The sequence below is a fragment of the Oryx dammah genome, unplaced genomic scaffold (assembly GCF_014754425.2).
Source record: "Oryx dammah isolate SB20612 unplaced genomic scaffold, SCBI_Odam_1.1 HiC_scaffold_22, whole genome shotgun sequence".
Taxonomy (NCBI): domain Eukaryota; kingdom Metazoa; phylum Chordata; class Mammalia; order Artiodactyla; family Bovidae; genus Oryx; species Oryx dammah.
This window is the reverse complement of record NW_024070206.1, coordinates 54275155-54290966: the sequence shown is the minus strand read 5'-3', so window position 1 is coordinate 54290966 and position 15812 is coordinate 54275155. Positions and strand designations below refer to the sequence as shown.

The 15812-nt window shown below is 47.1% G+C and overlaps 1 protein-coding gene across 1 annotated transcript in view; it reads left to right on the top strand.

Moving 5' to 3' along the window:
* The first annotated feature begins 8052 nt into the window (after window positions 1-8052).
* CD226 (CD226 molecule) overlaps window positions 8053-15812 on the top strand; it is a 90823-nt gene continuing 83063 nt past the window's right edge. Inside the window, exons 1-3 of the mRNA XM_040264346.1 lie at window positions 8053-8631; window positions 13355-13519; window positions 13828-14163. Coding sequence (XP_040120280.1) covers window positions 13474-13519; window positions 13828-14163 — 382 coding nt within the window. The 5' untranslated portion in view covers window positions 8053-8631; window positions 13355-13473. The remainder of the gene's footprint in view (window positions 8632-13354; window positions 13520-13827; window positions 14164-15812) is intronic.

Sequence of the window (15812 nt, the reverse complement as noted above, 5' to 3'; positions counted from 1 at the left end):
GAGTACGTCAAGGCTGTATATTGTCACCCTGCTTATTTAACTTATATACAGAGTACATCACTGGATTGGAAGAAACACAAGCTGGAATCAAGATTGCCAGGAGACATATCAATAACCTCAGATATGTAGATGACACCACCCTTATGGCAGAAAGTGAAGAGGAACTAAAAAGCCTCTTGATGAGTGTGAAAGAGGAGAGCGAAAAAGTTGGCTTAAAGCTCAACATTCAGAAAATGAAGATCATGGCATCCAGTCCCATCACTTCATGGGAAGATGGAGAAACAGTGGAAACAGCATCAGACTTTATTTTTTGGGGCTCCAAAATCACTGCAGATGGTGACTGCAGCCATGAAATTAAAAGATGCTTGATCCTTGGAAGAAAAGTTATGACCAACCTAGATAGCATATTGAAAAGCAGAGACATTACTTTGCCAACTAAGGTCCGTCTAGTCAAGGCTATGGTTTTTCCAGTAGCCATGTATGGATGTGAGAGGTGGACTGTGAAGAAAGCTGAACACTGAAGAATTAATGCTTTTGAACTGTGATGTTGGAGGAAACTCTGGAGAGTCCCTTGAACTGCAAGGAGAGCCAACCAGTCCATTCTGAAGAAGATCAGCCCGGGGATTTCTTTGGAAGGCATGATGCTAAAGCTGAAACTCCAGTACTTTGTCCACCTCATGCGAAGAGTTGACTCATTGGAAAAGACTTTGATGCTGGGAGGGATTGGTGGCAGGAGGAGAAGGGGACGACCGAGGATGAGATGGCTGGATGGCATCACTGACTCGATGGACGTGAGTCTGAGTGAACTCTGGGAGTTGGTGATGGACAGGGAGGCCTGGCGTGCTGCGATTCATGGGGTTGCAAAGAGTTGGACACGACTGAGTGACTGAACTGAACTGAATTTTTGCCAAGTCAGTGTTTTAAGTTTTTATGTAGGAAAAACTATCACATTTTCCCTGGCTTTGGCATTATATGTGTGTGTGTATTGTTTAGTCACTGTCAATATATATATTGTTTAATTGCCATGTCATATCTGATTCTTTTGCAACCCCATCCTCTGTGCATGTGATTATCCCAGGCAAGAATACTGGAGTGGGTAGCCATTTCCTTCTCTAGAGGATCTTCCAAACCCAGGGATCGAACCCACATTTCTTGCATTGGCAGGTGGATTCTCTACCACTGAGCCTCCAGGGAAGCCATATATATATATATATATATATATACATACACACACACACACATGTATATATATCTTAATATGTGTATCTTAACATATTTTACATATATACATATTATATATGTATGTAATCTCAAAACCAAAATTCTGTCTTCACTCTCAGGCTAATAAAACTATTTCTCCCATTTTTAGAATATGTTCCCTATTCAGATTATCAATATGTTTGAAGTGTCAGCTGTTGTGAGAGCTGAGTGCACGGATTAGGGTTCTTGGTCCTAACTTTCCAAAATGCTTCCATCTTAAGTTGAGAAGGAAACAACTTGAAAGGACAGGGGACATGGAACAGGCCACAGAGTGAATGGGGTGAGTTGCGGGGAGCCGGCTCCATGCCGCCGTAGAGGCCACAGTCCCCCAGGACTGCTCCCCGTGGACCTGGAAGACACCCTTGCAGCTCTCCTTGGCACTGGCCCAGCCACCGCCCGCGCGGGGACAGCCTGCTCCCAGCTGCAGGCAGAGCGTGTACGCTGCTGCCCAGGGCGTGGTGGGGCTACAGCCCTTTGGCCCTCAGTCCAGAGCGGAGCCCTTGGGCTGTGCTGATACCCAGCTTTGAATCCTCTTTGGGAGCCTCTGTCTGCATACTGTGCGGGCTGGGTGGGCTCTCAGGTGGGCGTGGCGGGGCCCTGCATACTCTGCAAGTTGTGCGGGCCCTCAGGTGGGCGTGGTGGGGGAGTCCTACTGCCTGGGAGTGGCAGACGTCCATGGGCAGGGGTGGGAGCCCACGTCAGCTTTTCCCAATAGCTAGGGCACTTTCTCTAACACTGTATGGTAAACAATGCATGCCTCCCTGCCCGGCCCCACCCCACCCCGTGCTGAAATCTCACAGTTGTGCTGAAAATCTGCTGTTCTCTTTTCTTAAACCCCAAATGTGCTTAGTCACTCAGTCGTGTCTGACGCTTTGTGATGCCATGGACTGTAGCCTGCCAGGCACCTCTGTCCATGGGATTCTCTAGGTAAGAATACTGGAGTGGGTTGCCATGCCCTCCTGCAGGGGATCTCCCCAACCCAAGGACTGAACCTAGGTCTCCCCCACTGCAGGCGGATTCTTTACCGTCTGAGCCAGCAGGGAAAAGTGAAAGTGAAAGTTGCTTAGTCGTGTCCGACTCTCTGCGACCCTATGGACTATACAGTCCATGGAATTCTCCAGGCCAGAATACTGGAGTGTGTAGCCTTTCCCTTCTCCAGGGGATGTTCCCAACCCTGGGATTGATCTCAAGTCTCCCTCATTGCAGGCAGATTCTTTTACCACCTGAGCCACACCAAGGAAGCAAACCCCAATTAATTCTGGGTTTATTGAAAAGAGGCTGACAACCTGACCTGCAGAGTCACCATCCACTGTCTCAGTTCAGTTCAGTTCAGTTCAGTAGCTCAGTCGTGTCCGACTCTTTGTGACTCCATGGATCATAGCACGCCAGGCCTCCCTGTCCATCACCAACTCCCAGAGTTCACTGAAACTGACGTCCATCGAGTTGTTGATGCCATCCAGCCATCTCATCCTCTGTCGTCCCCTTCTCCTCCTGCCCCCGATCCCTCCCAGCATCAGAGTCTTTTCCAATGAATCAACTCTTCGCATGAGGTGGCAAAATACTGGAGTTTCAGCTTCAACATCATTCCCTCCAAAGAAATCCCAGGGCTGATCTCGTTCAGAATGGACTAGTTGGATCTCCTTGCAGTCCAAGGGACTCTCCAGAGTCTTCTCCAACACCACAGTTCAAAAGCATGACTTCTTTGGTGCTCAGCTTTCTTCACAGCCCAACTCTCACATCCATCATGACCACTGGCAAAACCATAGCCTTGACTAGATAGACCTTTGTTGGCAAAGTAATGTCTCTTCTTTTAAATATGCTATCTAGGCTGGTCATAGCTTTTTTTACTCATTTCTAAAAAATCATTTTTCCTGTGACCTATCTACATTTTATTTGATGCAACTTAATTACAAGAAAGGGCTTCCCTGGTGGCTCGGTGGTAAAGAATCCTCCCACAATGCAGGAGACCTGGGTTCAATCCCTGGGTTGGGAAGATCCCCTGGAGGAGGGCATGGTGATCCACTTTGGTATTCTAGCCTGGAGAGTCCCCAGGGACAGAGGAGCCTGGCGGGCTACAGTCCATAGGGTCGCACAGAGTCAGATACAACTTAGCGAGTAACACTTCACTTTACTTTTGAATTATGAGAAAACATTGTACACATATGTGGATCATCTACCCAATCCTGACCAACTAAAACATCGGGCGACACAGGAAATGAGATGTTAGCATTGAAAAGATGGTGAGCCATTCATCTAAGACAGAGAAAGCCTGTTTAGTGAGGTAAGAGAGTATTCCATGTCCCACAAGTCCTGGGAGCATCCAGGAGGTCAGGGCCCCCTCCTCCTGCACGAGGCCTTGTCCCTTTGCCCAGCATCCTTCTGCAGAAGATGGAAGGGCTTCTTACGTGAGCTGAGCTTCAGCCACAGAGCAGCTTACTTCTTTCACTCGCTCCCTCGTTAGCCAGAGGGAACTCTGAGGAAACAGTTGTAGACTGGCTTCCTGTAGGGTTTGCTGCTTATTATGACTTCAAGCCTGATGGAGGCAGAATAGCGATGCCTGTGCAGGTATCCTTGCTGTTTCTTGGCTGAAGGAATGTAGCAGACCCCTCTCCTGTCCCAAGAGAGGGACATTTCTTTTGCAGTTGTTGAAGGGATCCTGGTTTCTATTCAGAGCTGCTCTCTAGGTCACATGAGAACACTAGACCATCTTCATTTTTCAAGTTAGCAGCACCTTTAGGCCCAGTGAGTGAAGTGAAGTGGAAGTCGCTCAGTCATGTCTGACTCTTTGCTACCCCATGGACGGGGGGTTGCAAAGAGTCAGACACAACTGAGTAATAACACCACCACCTCCACCAGACGTGGGAGGAGGGTGTGGGTGTAAGGAGGCCTTGAGGGCAGGCCCCACACATCTTGGCTGCAGTATCCGCCAGCATCACACACTCAGCACTGTGTCACAGACACTAGGAGCTGCCTCTGGAGGAGATCATGAGTGTTCTTTTCCAAACAGTTGAACTGAATCTTGACCCCTGAACATCTCCAGTTCTTCCAGTCTGCCTCTGAATTCTCAATTCTAATAGAGTAAAACCTTTTCACATTGTTGCTTTATCATGCATTTTAATATCTGGTAGTGCACGATGACCTCACTCCATTTTTCTTCTTATTAAAAGTGCACTTTGCTCTTAGGCATTTAAACAAAGCTTTTACTCATAGAGAAATGTTTGTTTTATGAACATCCATACTTACCAACCACACCAAGTGCTGACGAAAAGTACCCCGACTGCCTCCCATGGCCTTCGCCATCTCATGAGTCAGTGAGGCTTTCACAGTCAGTCTCTCCCAGCCCGAACTGCTCAAGAGTATAAAAGATTTTAAAATTCCAGGTAAATTGAAACATTTCTGGTATGTTTTCCCAAGATTGGTTCTTGCCATGGAGGAACATAGCATGCTGCCTTCATTTATTCAAGCCTTACATGTTATTTCCTTCAATAGAATTCACAACTTTTGTATAATTACTACAGATGCTTGAGGAACATTCATATATATTCATACATAAATATGTATATGCATAGACTTGCATATATATGTGTTCATTTTGCTGCTCTTTTGATATGATATAAAGTAAAGCTGATGAGCCTTATGAAATCTTTTTGCTAGACATATCATTTATTCTTTTCTCAGTTCCTTTTTTTTTGTTTGATTTCTGTGGTGTTCTCCACATACATTGTTGATTATCTGCAAATAATAGTGTATTTAACATAATTCAGCATTTACAATTTTTTATTCTTTTTTAAAAAACTTAGAACATCAGTGAAAACTTCCAGAGCAGTGCCAAACAGTGGCATTTGATAGTAGTCATCCTCATCTTGGGAATTTAATTATGACCCTTCTATGTCTTACCATCAAGTTTACCATGTGTTTCTAATCAGTTTTCTTTATTATGCTAATCATATTCCAAAATCATTCTGAGTTTTTATCAGGAAAAGATGTGCCTTTTGGGCATTTGCTGGATTAAATGGCATTTTCTTCATGTTAACCATAATTTTCATTATTTATTGAGAACCCAAAACATTTGTCCCGTGGTATCTCTTGCTTTCTGTGTTCAGCTCATTGCTTCCTCATGGTCCCATTCTTCTAGTGCCCGTATCCCCAGACACTAGAGGCTGGTCCAGATGCAGGCTCCATCCCTGGTGGGAGTTCTTCCCAAGTGGCGCTGTATTTCCTTCTGCCACATTACATCAGGAGTCCCTTCCTGTCTGGGTGGACCATTTTAGTGAGATTAGGGTTGATCAGAGGGCTCAGGTGTTGTCAGTCAAGAGTATATGTCGTTATAAAACCCCCACTCACCTTTTGCCTAATGGCTTTAGCATCTAGTGGCAATTGTTTCAAGCTATTACTTTAATAGGTGTTGAAAAGCAGTGATTTGAAAAGATCTATTATTTTTTTTTCCACTCAGTAGCTGAATTTTTCTTCAGAGAGAAATGTAGGTCACTCTGAAATTCAATTTGTATAGCAAAGGCATTTGTTAGAACTTACCACTTGTTAGAACAACAAGTAGGTGCCCTGAGCGCCTTCGAGGAGGAAGGAGGTGGCAGGTGAGATAGTGCTCTGTGCAGAGAAGTGAGGATTTTAGCTGTGCTTTCTACTTCTGTCAACAAATGGTAACGTTCAAGAGTCTTTTGACTTTTAAACTGTCGAAGAAGTCCTTAATAAGAGTCAGTGAAACCACTGGAGGGAGGACTTCTGCTCATCTCTCCGAGTGGCAGGTACTGTTCATCCGGACCTGCTGCTCTTCCTCGTCTTGACAGCAGCGTGCTGGGTGGAACACTTGGTACTACCATTGTCTGGAGGCGCCAGACAGTTTCATTTGCGCAGGATGCTGTTACTGTCTGTTTTGGATTCATTGTTGATCATGTGATCTTTTAACGTTTCCCCTACTTGCTGAGTAAGACCTTGCCGGGGAGAACGCTGTTGCTTTCCTGGGGCCAAGACATTGAGATGCCAGTGTCCCCAGAGGAGCAGATATAAAGCTGATGGTTAGGTTCTTGCTAGATTCCAAAAGCCCCAAGAAGAAGCCGAAGAGGATCCTACAGGGAAGCAATAGGAACTGCCTCCGTTCCTCCTTCCTTAGTAATAGCAATAAACGTACTACGAGACAGGTGATGATGACAACGCATGTGTTTGCAGGTGGACGGAAACTTAGGACGTGAGCATAGAAGAAATTGTGGCAAAGCCCCTAACCTGTATGAATCTGAATTTTGTGTGGAAGAATGAATTTGCAAGCCTAAAACCCAAGAGATGTAAATAAATAGCACCTACCTTTACAACAGGCTCTGATAGTCGGCACAATGTGAATCATCTGGGTAGATGGGACGGTTCCAGGTGCTGTTTGAGGTTCAGTTCAGGGCCTATTGTGTCATTTTGAGAAAGGGTTGGCCCCAAACTGCAAAGTTTGTCTTTGGGTTGGTCTTGAAAAATCAGTGTGCATTTTGGGCTGAGGCTTCTTCTTCTTTTTTTTGTTTTATTCATTGGAGAAATAGAAAGATGACACAAAAGAAAAAATAAAAATCACACCTTGGAATTGGGACAGATTCCTGATTGTAGTTAGATCACATGTGAAATCTAACAGAAGTCATCACTTTACCCGCCCACAACATCTGATGGGACACTCACCACGTGCTGGGCACCACGCCAGGCCCTGTGGATACGGTGCTGGGCGAGAGCTCATCTTCACCTTGAAGGGGTTTGGTTAGGTATCATAAGAAATTCAGCAGCTAAATGGGCTATTGCAAAGGATGTGGTATGTGTTTTGGTCAGGATGTGCCTAGGATTCTCAGGAGATTCAAAGGAAGAATACCTCTCTGTCTCAGGGGGTGTGCTCAGGGAGAGGATTCTAAAAGGGACATCTAAGCTGAGACCTGCTGGGTGGAAGAAGAACAAGAGAAGTGACAGCAAAGTAACCTCTGCCCTTCAGAATATGTTCCCCAATTATCAGCATTAGGAGGATCAGGAGTGGAGGAAGGGAGTGAGCGAATTTGTAAGACATGCGCCTCGAAAGAAAAAAATGGCTGAGTTCAAGTGTGTCTGGCCTTGTAAGTCAGCGAGAAGTTGGATCTTCTTTTTGAGGATGGTGAGGAATTGAAGGGAGGACAAGAGTCAGGCAGATGCTTTGGGAAGGTTCCTTTGTCCCACAGCAACGTGCTCGAGAGACACTTGTGTAATAAAAGGCAGCACTTCAAGGCCTTTGCATGCTTTCAGGCATCCACGTGGTCTGCAGAAGAGGCCAGCCTGAGGCTGCGACCCACTGTTCAACGCTGGGGCCAGGTCATGCCTTCTCTTCTGTTTGATGCCGCGTTTTCTCGCCAGTATTTCCACAAACTGCATGAACTCCGCCTCAGCCACAAATCCTGTGTGTTGGTTTAACCTCCATCCCCTGCTAAGTCAAAAGCATGGATAAAATTAACTCTGCTGTCCTCTGGAACAACCTAGAAACTGTTGTGTATCTAAAACAAAGAAGCTGATAGATTTGTGGGGAAGGTTCTTAGGAAACCGCCAACCCGTGCACTTTCTGTGTCAGAGAGTTGGAGAGGCAGAAAACAAAACCGAGAAGGGTATCTGGGAGGCAGTGCTCAGATCTGGGCAGAGATAAGCTTCCTGGGCCTCAGAGACTTCTGCCTCTGAAGTGCTTTGATTGGCAGGAAAACGAATGGGGAAGAAAAGGCAAAGTAACCAATTTCAGGTTTTTTCTTTTTGTGCGTGTAGTTTCAGTTCAGAGTTAGAACACTGACAGTGAAAGTGCATCCTCTCAAACTGTAGAAGCTTACCAGGGGGAAAGAGAAGGGACCAAAGTATATCTGACTTGGGAATGAGTCTGAGTGGCTGAAACAGCAGAGATGCTCCCAGAGAGAAGCAGGGCTGCTTGTTGATTGGTTTGAATCCTCCCAGGTGAAATATCAGTGATTTAACTTCAGCTCCGACCTGAGGGAGCCCTGGTGTGGAGGGGGCGTGGGACCAGGAGGCTCTGGGACAAACCAAGCCCCAGCTGCCCCCAAGACGCACCCCTAGGGAATGGAGCAAGGTGGGGAGATGGCCTTGACCGAGAGGGAGTGAGGCCAGGAGGTCCCGATAAACAGGAAGTCCTTACCGGAGACGCACACCGGGAAGAGGACTCAGAAAGAGCCGAGCCCTCACGTCTCCAGGTTGGTGGTAACCTTCTAGATGAAGGTTGGATGTGGTCAAACTCACACTTTCAAACTTAATACTGATCAGGGAGAGGGGGGCTGTGGATCCAGAAGGATGACCAGCGGGGAAAACAGGCAAGTTGCTGCGGGGAAGAGCCGTGACTGACTCCAGGACAACCATTTCCACAAGCATGTAAGTTTAATGATGGGCATAGTTTAGTGAAAGGGTGTCGCTCAGAATCCTTTTTCTGTCTGTTCCTGGGAAGGTCTGATAGTTTGGATCTTGAGAATAAGAAAACTGGGCCTTTTTACCAGTGTTGGGCTGCCTGGCTTAAGCTGGTGATGGTGGTTTTGTTACTAAGTCACATCCAGCTCTTCCTGGTGATGGTGGTTTTGTAACTAAGTCATGTCCAGCTCTTTGCGACCCTATGGACTATAGCCCACCAGGCTCCTCTGTCCAGGGGCATCCTCCAAGGCAAGAATGCGGGGGTGGGTTGCTCTTCCCTTGTCCAGGGGATCTTCCTCACTCAGGGATCAAACCCCAGTGTCCTGCTTTGCAGGTGGATTCCTTATCAGCTGAGCTACCAGGGAAGGCCTCTGGCTTAACCTACCTGCCATCAAGAAAGCCTGAGCGAGGATAACTTAGTCATAAAGGTTTGATCTCCAGGTGTAAATAACCCTAGGCAAGGGCTGGCGAACTTCTGCGAAGGGCAGGAGAGTCAACACTTTGGGCTCTGGAGGCTGCATGCTGTCCGATACTGCTCCTCATATGGCAGGAAACAGCCGAACAGGCATGTCTGAGTTCCCACTGAGCTCTCTCCAGAGATGGGACAGTGGGGCTGGCTTGTTCTGGAGGATCCCAAAGCAAAGTCTCTGCCTGGAACGGAAGTGAGTTTCCATGGCCCCTCACAGGCAGCAGAACCTGTCCCAGGGGGAGGTCTGTGACTGGCCACAAGGCGCTGGTGGGAGAGGTTCTTTTAAGGAGACTCAGTGAGGCAGGAGCAGCCCCTGGACCCTGCTGCTCCCCCAAGAGGCTGTGAGCAGGAGCCTCTGAGCAGCTAGGACCCCCAGCCACAGGCCCTGTCAGCTCTGCCTCTGGACACGGGGGAGAGGACAGAGCTCGCGTGGGCCTGACCCGCCCGCCTTGCTGCCTTGTTCTCAGGGCTTAGCCTAGACTTTCTGTTCCACGGCCCTCGGCTCCTGGGTATGCGGGTCATTGTCCAGGCTGGGGAGGAGGAGGTAAGAGCAGGGATGGGCTCCCAGATGCACCAAGAGTCTCGGCAGGAGCCCTGGAGGGTGGACTTGGGGAACCAAGGAGAGAGCAGGATCCTCCCAGTCTCACCGGCACTTGGAAAAGCAGAACGCCTCACAGAGAGCAGAGCAGTGCAGCTAAGGAGGTGGGGAGGGTCTGTGAGGACGGCCAAGGGAGGGGCGCCCAGCCCAGGACACCTGGCAGGCATCAGCCCTGTGCATTGAAGTCACACTTCTGCAGTTTGTGGAGATGCGGTCAACAGTAGAGAAGTCAAGGAATGTCTTGATGAATGCCATCCTCGAGAATGGGCTCTTTTTTACACAGACGGCTCTATTAGGAAAAATCCTCAAGCCCAAATCCCTTCATAAATCATGCAAAAAAAAAAAAAAAAAAAAAAAAAAGGCTGCCCGCACAGCAAAAAATAGATCCTGCACAGTTTCTGTTTGTCTTCAGCTGGATGTTGATCAATAGGGCGCATCCTTAGCAAAGGTGTCGTAGCTGAACCTTATCTCCAGCCCCATGTCTTTCTGCACCTTTAATTCACATCTGTGACCTCTAGGCCCCTTGAGTGTAGACGCTTCAGAATGCAAGTGCCCTCTGCTCTCTTCACCTGTTAGTAAGTTGGCCTCGGATGCCTTGGGAATGAAGGGGTTACTACCAGTTTTTGTTCATGCACACCCCTTTCCCGGTCAGCCTCCTGCATTCCCTAGTCCTCACTCCCTGGATGAGGAGGTTCACTGAGGGTCTTTCTGTCTTTCTGATGTGAAATGTAGATCATTTCCTTGATTTTTCTTGGTTCTACTCAGGCCCCACTTGCCTTCTCCACCTCCAGCCCCCAAATCTGTCATAGTTCTCAGTGGAATGGTTCCGATCACTCATGATATCCTGGTGGTGTGGGAGAAAACAATGCCCAAACTAGAACAGGTTTTTGTTAGGAGTCGGGAGAGGAAGATGGGTGATGCTCAGCTCTCTTTCTAAGAATTTAAAGCAGACCATGTAACTCTAGTGTCTGAAGTGCCTCCAACAGCTTCCACTTGTTTCTAGAATCATATCAGAAGGTCTTCGAGGGCAAACAGCCTCATCCTGTCTTTCTGCACAGTCTAATCTCTTGTCATTTTCTGTCTCCATCTGCCCTCAATGGCTTCAGCTGCAGTGATTTTTTACATTTCCTTCCGGAGCTGGGATTCTTTGTGCCATCAATACATGTCCCAGGAATCATGCTTGGTGCTGGAACAACGGTGGTAAAACAGCTGCCAAGTCTGAATTCCTCTCTGGATGTCATTTAAGACCCTTTGGATCCAGACCCAACTTCATTTGTGTCCCTTCCCACCCCTCTAGGCTGTAGTCACATCATTTCCTGAAAATGCCCTGTGTTATGCACTTTTATCTCCTCTTTCCATTTCTTTCTGTCTTTTTAAATGATATCATTCACGTTTTACTTTGGCTGTGCTTGTGAAATCTTAGTTCCCGACCAGGGATTGAACCCGGGCCCCATCGGTGAAAGCATCCAGTGCTAACCACTGGACTACCAGGGCATTTCCCCCTCTTCCCATTCTACTTGGAAAGCCTCATTCAGGTGGAAAAGCCCAGAAACAGGTGCAGCTTTCCTATGAAATCTTCCCCGAATCTGATAGAATGAATTTGTTCCTCTTTGGGATGTCATAAAACTCTGTCAAACAACTTGAATAGAAATGATTTAGTTTTGTTATCATATATTGCTCCTTGTATCTGTCTGGTGCGATGTGTTATACATGACTGGAAGGCAGAGACCATTCTTGTATCTCCAGGACCTAATCAGGGTCCCTGAGACCTAATCAGGGCTCAGTAAAATTTTTGTCAAATTGTTTCATCAAATTACTTATAAAACAAAGATGACAGTTGCCTCATCAGACTAGGTCACAAAACAGTCATAGGCACAGAAGACAGAGGGGAAAGGTTTTGGAAAAGAGTGCTCTGTAGACATAAGGAACCACTGCGTGGTATTATATGGACATGTCAGAGTTTTGTTCTGATTATCATTACCTTTTTTTTATAATTATGTTTGGCTGTGCTGGGTCTTCACTGCTGTGCCGGGACTTCCTTTAGGTGCTGCGGGCAGGGTGCCCTGTGCAGGCTGCTCACCGTGGTGGCTTCTCTGGTTGCAGATCACGGACTCTGGGCGCTCGGGCTTCAGTAGTTGGGCTCCCGGCTCCAGAGCACAGGCTCAGTAGTGGTGGCGCATGGGCCTAGTTGCCATGCTGCACGTGGGATTTTCCCAGACCAGGGATTGAACCTGTGTCTCCTGCATTGGCAGATGAATTCTTTACCCCTGAGCCACCAGGGAAACCCTGTCATTACATTTCTGATATCACACTTGAAGTTCCTACATTAGTTACTGATGTGAAGGAGGAGACACATACTGGCGGACTTTGAATTGGAATCACGTAGGCTCAGAGTCAGCATCAGGCAAAGGTGCCTTTAATGGTTCCTGCTCCCCATTTTCTCCATTTTTCACCCACCTTTTATTTCGACCCTTTCATCAGGGGGTCAGGTGCATTCTTCCTCATTGTCTCTTGTTACAGAGGCAATAATATATTTTCCCGCTGACATGGTAGTATGTTCCCAGCAACTTCTCAGGAAACTGATTATTGTTTTACAAGAAAGGAGGAGAGCAATGATTCACCTACTAGGATTATGTAAGAGGGAGCATCAGGAGAAATTGGGTGAAAGGTACACAGACCCTCTCTGTACTTTTTCTGAAAATTCCTGTGCTGCTGCTGCTGCTAAGTCGCTTCAGTCGTGTCCGACTCTGTGCGACCCCGTAGACGGCAGCCCACCAGGCTCCTCCGTCCCTGGAATTCTCCAGGCAAGAACACTGGAGTGGGTTGCCATTTCCTTCTCCAATGCATGAAAGTGAAAAGTGAAAGTGAAGTCGCTCAGTCGTGTCCGACTCTTTGAGACCCCATGGGCTGCAGCCCACCAGGCTCCTCTGTCCATGGGAGTTTCCAGGCAAGAGTACTGGAGTGGGTTGCCATTGCCTTCTCCGGAGAATTCCTGTGACTTTACAATTATTTCAAAATAAAAAGTTAAGTTAAAAAAAAACAATGGTGGATTTGTATATGAGCGGAGCCACACTCTGGAGGGCCTTCCGCAGTCCCTTAATTTACCCCCAAAGCAAGTGCCTGAGGTCAGCAAAGAGGCAGAGGTGACGGGTTGGCCGTGATCGTGGGCTGCTCACGCTGGTGGAGTTCAGGCCCCTCCCCACACCCCGGCAGACTCTCCTCCCGCCTCTTGTTCTCAGTGCAGACTCCCCGGCCCTCCTTCCAGGGGGATCACTACCACCTCTTCTCCATCCACTGCCCTGCTTTGTTTTCCTTCATACACTCACCACCTCACCACACCCCGTACTTCCTTATTTCATTTTCTGTCTCCTCCCACTAGAAGGTAAGGTGCATGATGGCAAGGATTTTTTTTTTTTTAATTTATTGGTCCTTCCTCATCACCTAGAGCGGAGCCGGGCACTAAGCATGCACTCATTTGTTTGATGAACGAGTTTTTTGTAGAAAACAAAAGCTTGAAAATAAGCCATTTCCCCGAGAGAGAAGTAATTCGAATCTACCCATCCTTACGCACGAGCGAGCCTGACTTTGAAGCTCAGATCTTTTTTCCTGTGTTCACACTTCAGATAAAGAAGACGCTGCTGATAGGATCTAAGAGGAAGGAAGCAGTGCCTGGTGGCAGGGCTCTGCAGATGACATTATAAATTGTCCTTCTAGAGACTGGCCTCCCCGACGGCTTCCAGAGATGGATCGCCTCCCCCTCCTCTTGGCAATTCTTTATGTGTACACAGGTAACGATAATGTCTTCATTTAAAGAATTTACTCCTTTTTCAAGTCTTATACTGTGACACGTTCAGAATTTATGACGCTCTGGGTTGGTCTAGATAACTTCTCACTTGTTCAGAAAAACTACAAGTTGCCAATGCCAATAATCAGCGGCGGAAACCTTTTTAGGCTAAGATAGAAACTGTCAGCCTTTACCCTGATTCCAATGTACTTATAAATATTCATAAGACTATCTTCTTAGGTCTAGAATAAGTTTCTGATATCTCTCTGGTGTTTCAGTCTAATTGAACTCACCTGATGACATGTCTTTCAGCGCCATGTGAAGAGATTTTTTGGGACACGACTGTTAAACTTGCTAGGAATATGACCCTAGCATGTGTGTATCCATTAGCGGACAGTATAACCCAGACGGAGTGGTTCAAGATTAAGACGGAGAGAGAGTCCATGGCCATTTTCAACCCTGCATTCCATGGGATCATAAGAGAGGCCTACGTTGATAGGGTCTACTTCTCAAATCACACCATGACCTCTAACGACATGACCCTGTCCTTCCGCAATGCCTCTGAGGCGGACGTGGGCTTCTATTCCTGCTTCCTGCATACCTTCCCACACGGAAGCTGGCAGAAGGTGATACGGGTGGTCCCACCAGGTAAGTACGTTTTCGTTTACCTTTTCGCCCACTTCTGATACTTCGTTCTACGAAGACCGTGTAGAAACTGAAACGCCTTATCCTATTTTTGTGTCATTTCCCAGTTGCATTTCTAGATTCTATATTGTTGTTTCAAAGAAATAACACTGTGAATCAATTCCATTTTTCTTAATGTGCTATCATCTCGTGAATTCAAATGTCATGGGAGAAAGCACAGGCTTTACCTTGTCTTGATGAGAAGTTGAACCTCAATGAAGCTGCTGTGGACAGTGTTTGGGTTCCGGGGCCAGTCACCCGCTGTGTGGTATTCCCATTTCCTATTGCGAGACTCCAGGTGCTTCAGCTCTGTGCATTCAGTCCTTTCTGTGACAGCAAATCTGGGTTTATTAGTGAGTCCTGGGCAGGGTTCAAGCCCTGGCTCTCGTTTTCTCTTCACCCAAGTTTCACTAGAGAGGATGCTTTATAAGTTGCAAGCTGTCATTTCAGGAAGAATCAAATGAGCTCTTTAAGTGTTTCCTGCCATGTCTGCCAGTGACTGTGGTTTAGTGCTTAGTGAGCGAGTGAGTCCTGCGAGGAATACCCACATGGATGGGGTATTATATTTGGAAAAACTCGGTTTTAAAGCCTTTACTTCCTTTATAACTTTGAATTAGCTGCTCAGTCTCTCTGAATCTCAGGTTCCTAAACAGCAAATTAAGAGCTCCATTCTCTTTGTTGAATGGTTTAGGGATCAGATATGTAAAGAACTCGGTCCTCCATAGCCGGGGAATTATTATTATTGGTAGGTATTATTATTGCTTGTGCTTTTACTTTATTTTTTAAAAGTTTAAGAAGTTTTTCTTCTGTTAGTTCTGGCTGTGCTGATCTTCATGGCTGCGTGGGCGTTCTCTAGTTGTGGTGAGCAGGGGCTGCTCTCTCGGTGTGGGGCACAGGGTCCTCCTTGCGGCGGCTTCTCTTGCTATGGCTCGTGGACCCTGGCACGCTGGTTCAGTCATTGCGATGAACAGGCCTGGTTGTCCCGTGGCACGCAGGTTCTTCCCAGACCAGGGCTCAAACCTGTGTCCCCTGCATCGGCAGGGGGATTCTTTACCACTGGACCACCAGGGTAGGCCTGTGCTTTTGATGCAAAATGACTAACAATGACATTTTTAGATAGACTCGGGAAGGCAAAAGTTCGGGACTGTGTGTTTCCTGTCTGGTGTCTCTCAAGTTATATCCCAAACAGACTTCCAGCAGAGCACATCCTATAGCACCTGATACAGTGCTCTCTTTTTAAGGACTCCGTATTATAAACTAACAACTTACAGTCATATATAGGAATATCTAATGGTCAGGAGGTGAGACAAACTTCCATGTGTTAGTTTTCCCTTTCTCTTCAGGTGTAGCTAAGCTCAAGAACAATTCGGTGCATATGAATAAGCCTTACAGAGTGTCAATGAGCAAAATCTCTCCTTAAATACTCACTTATTAAATACCTCATTCATCACTCAGGCTCTCATCTGCTGGTGAAAGCTGTTAAAAACTGTTTGCACATCTTCAGTGTCTTGTCCACTCTGATGAACCATGCAGGTGGAGCAGGGGATGTCAAGGGTCTTGGGGTGAGCTCTCGGACACACGGCCTGAACCACCTGGGCCAGAAACCGATATGC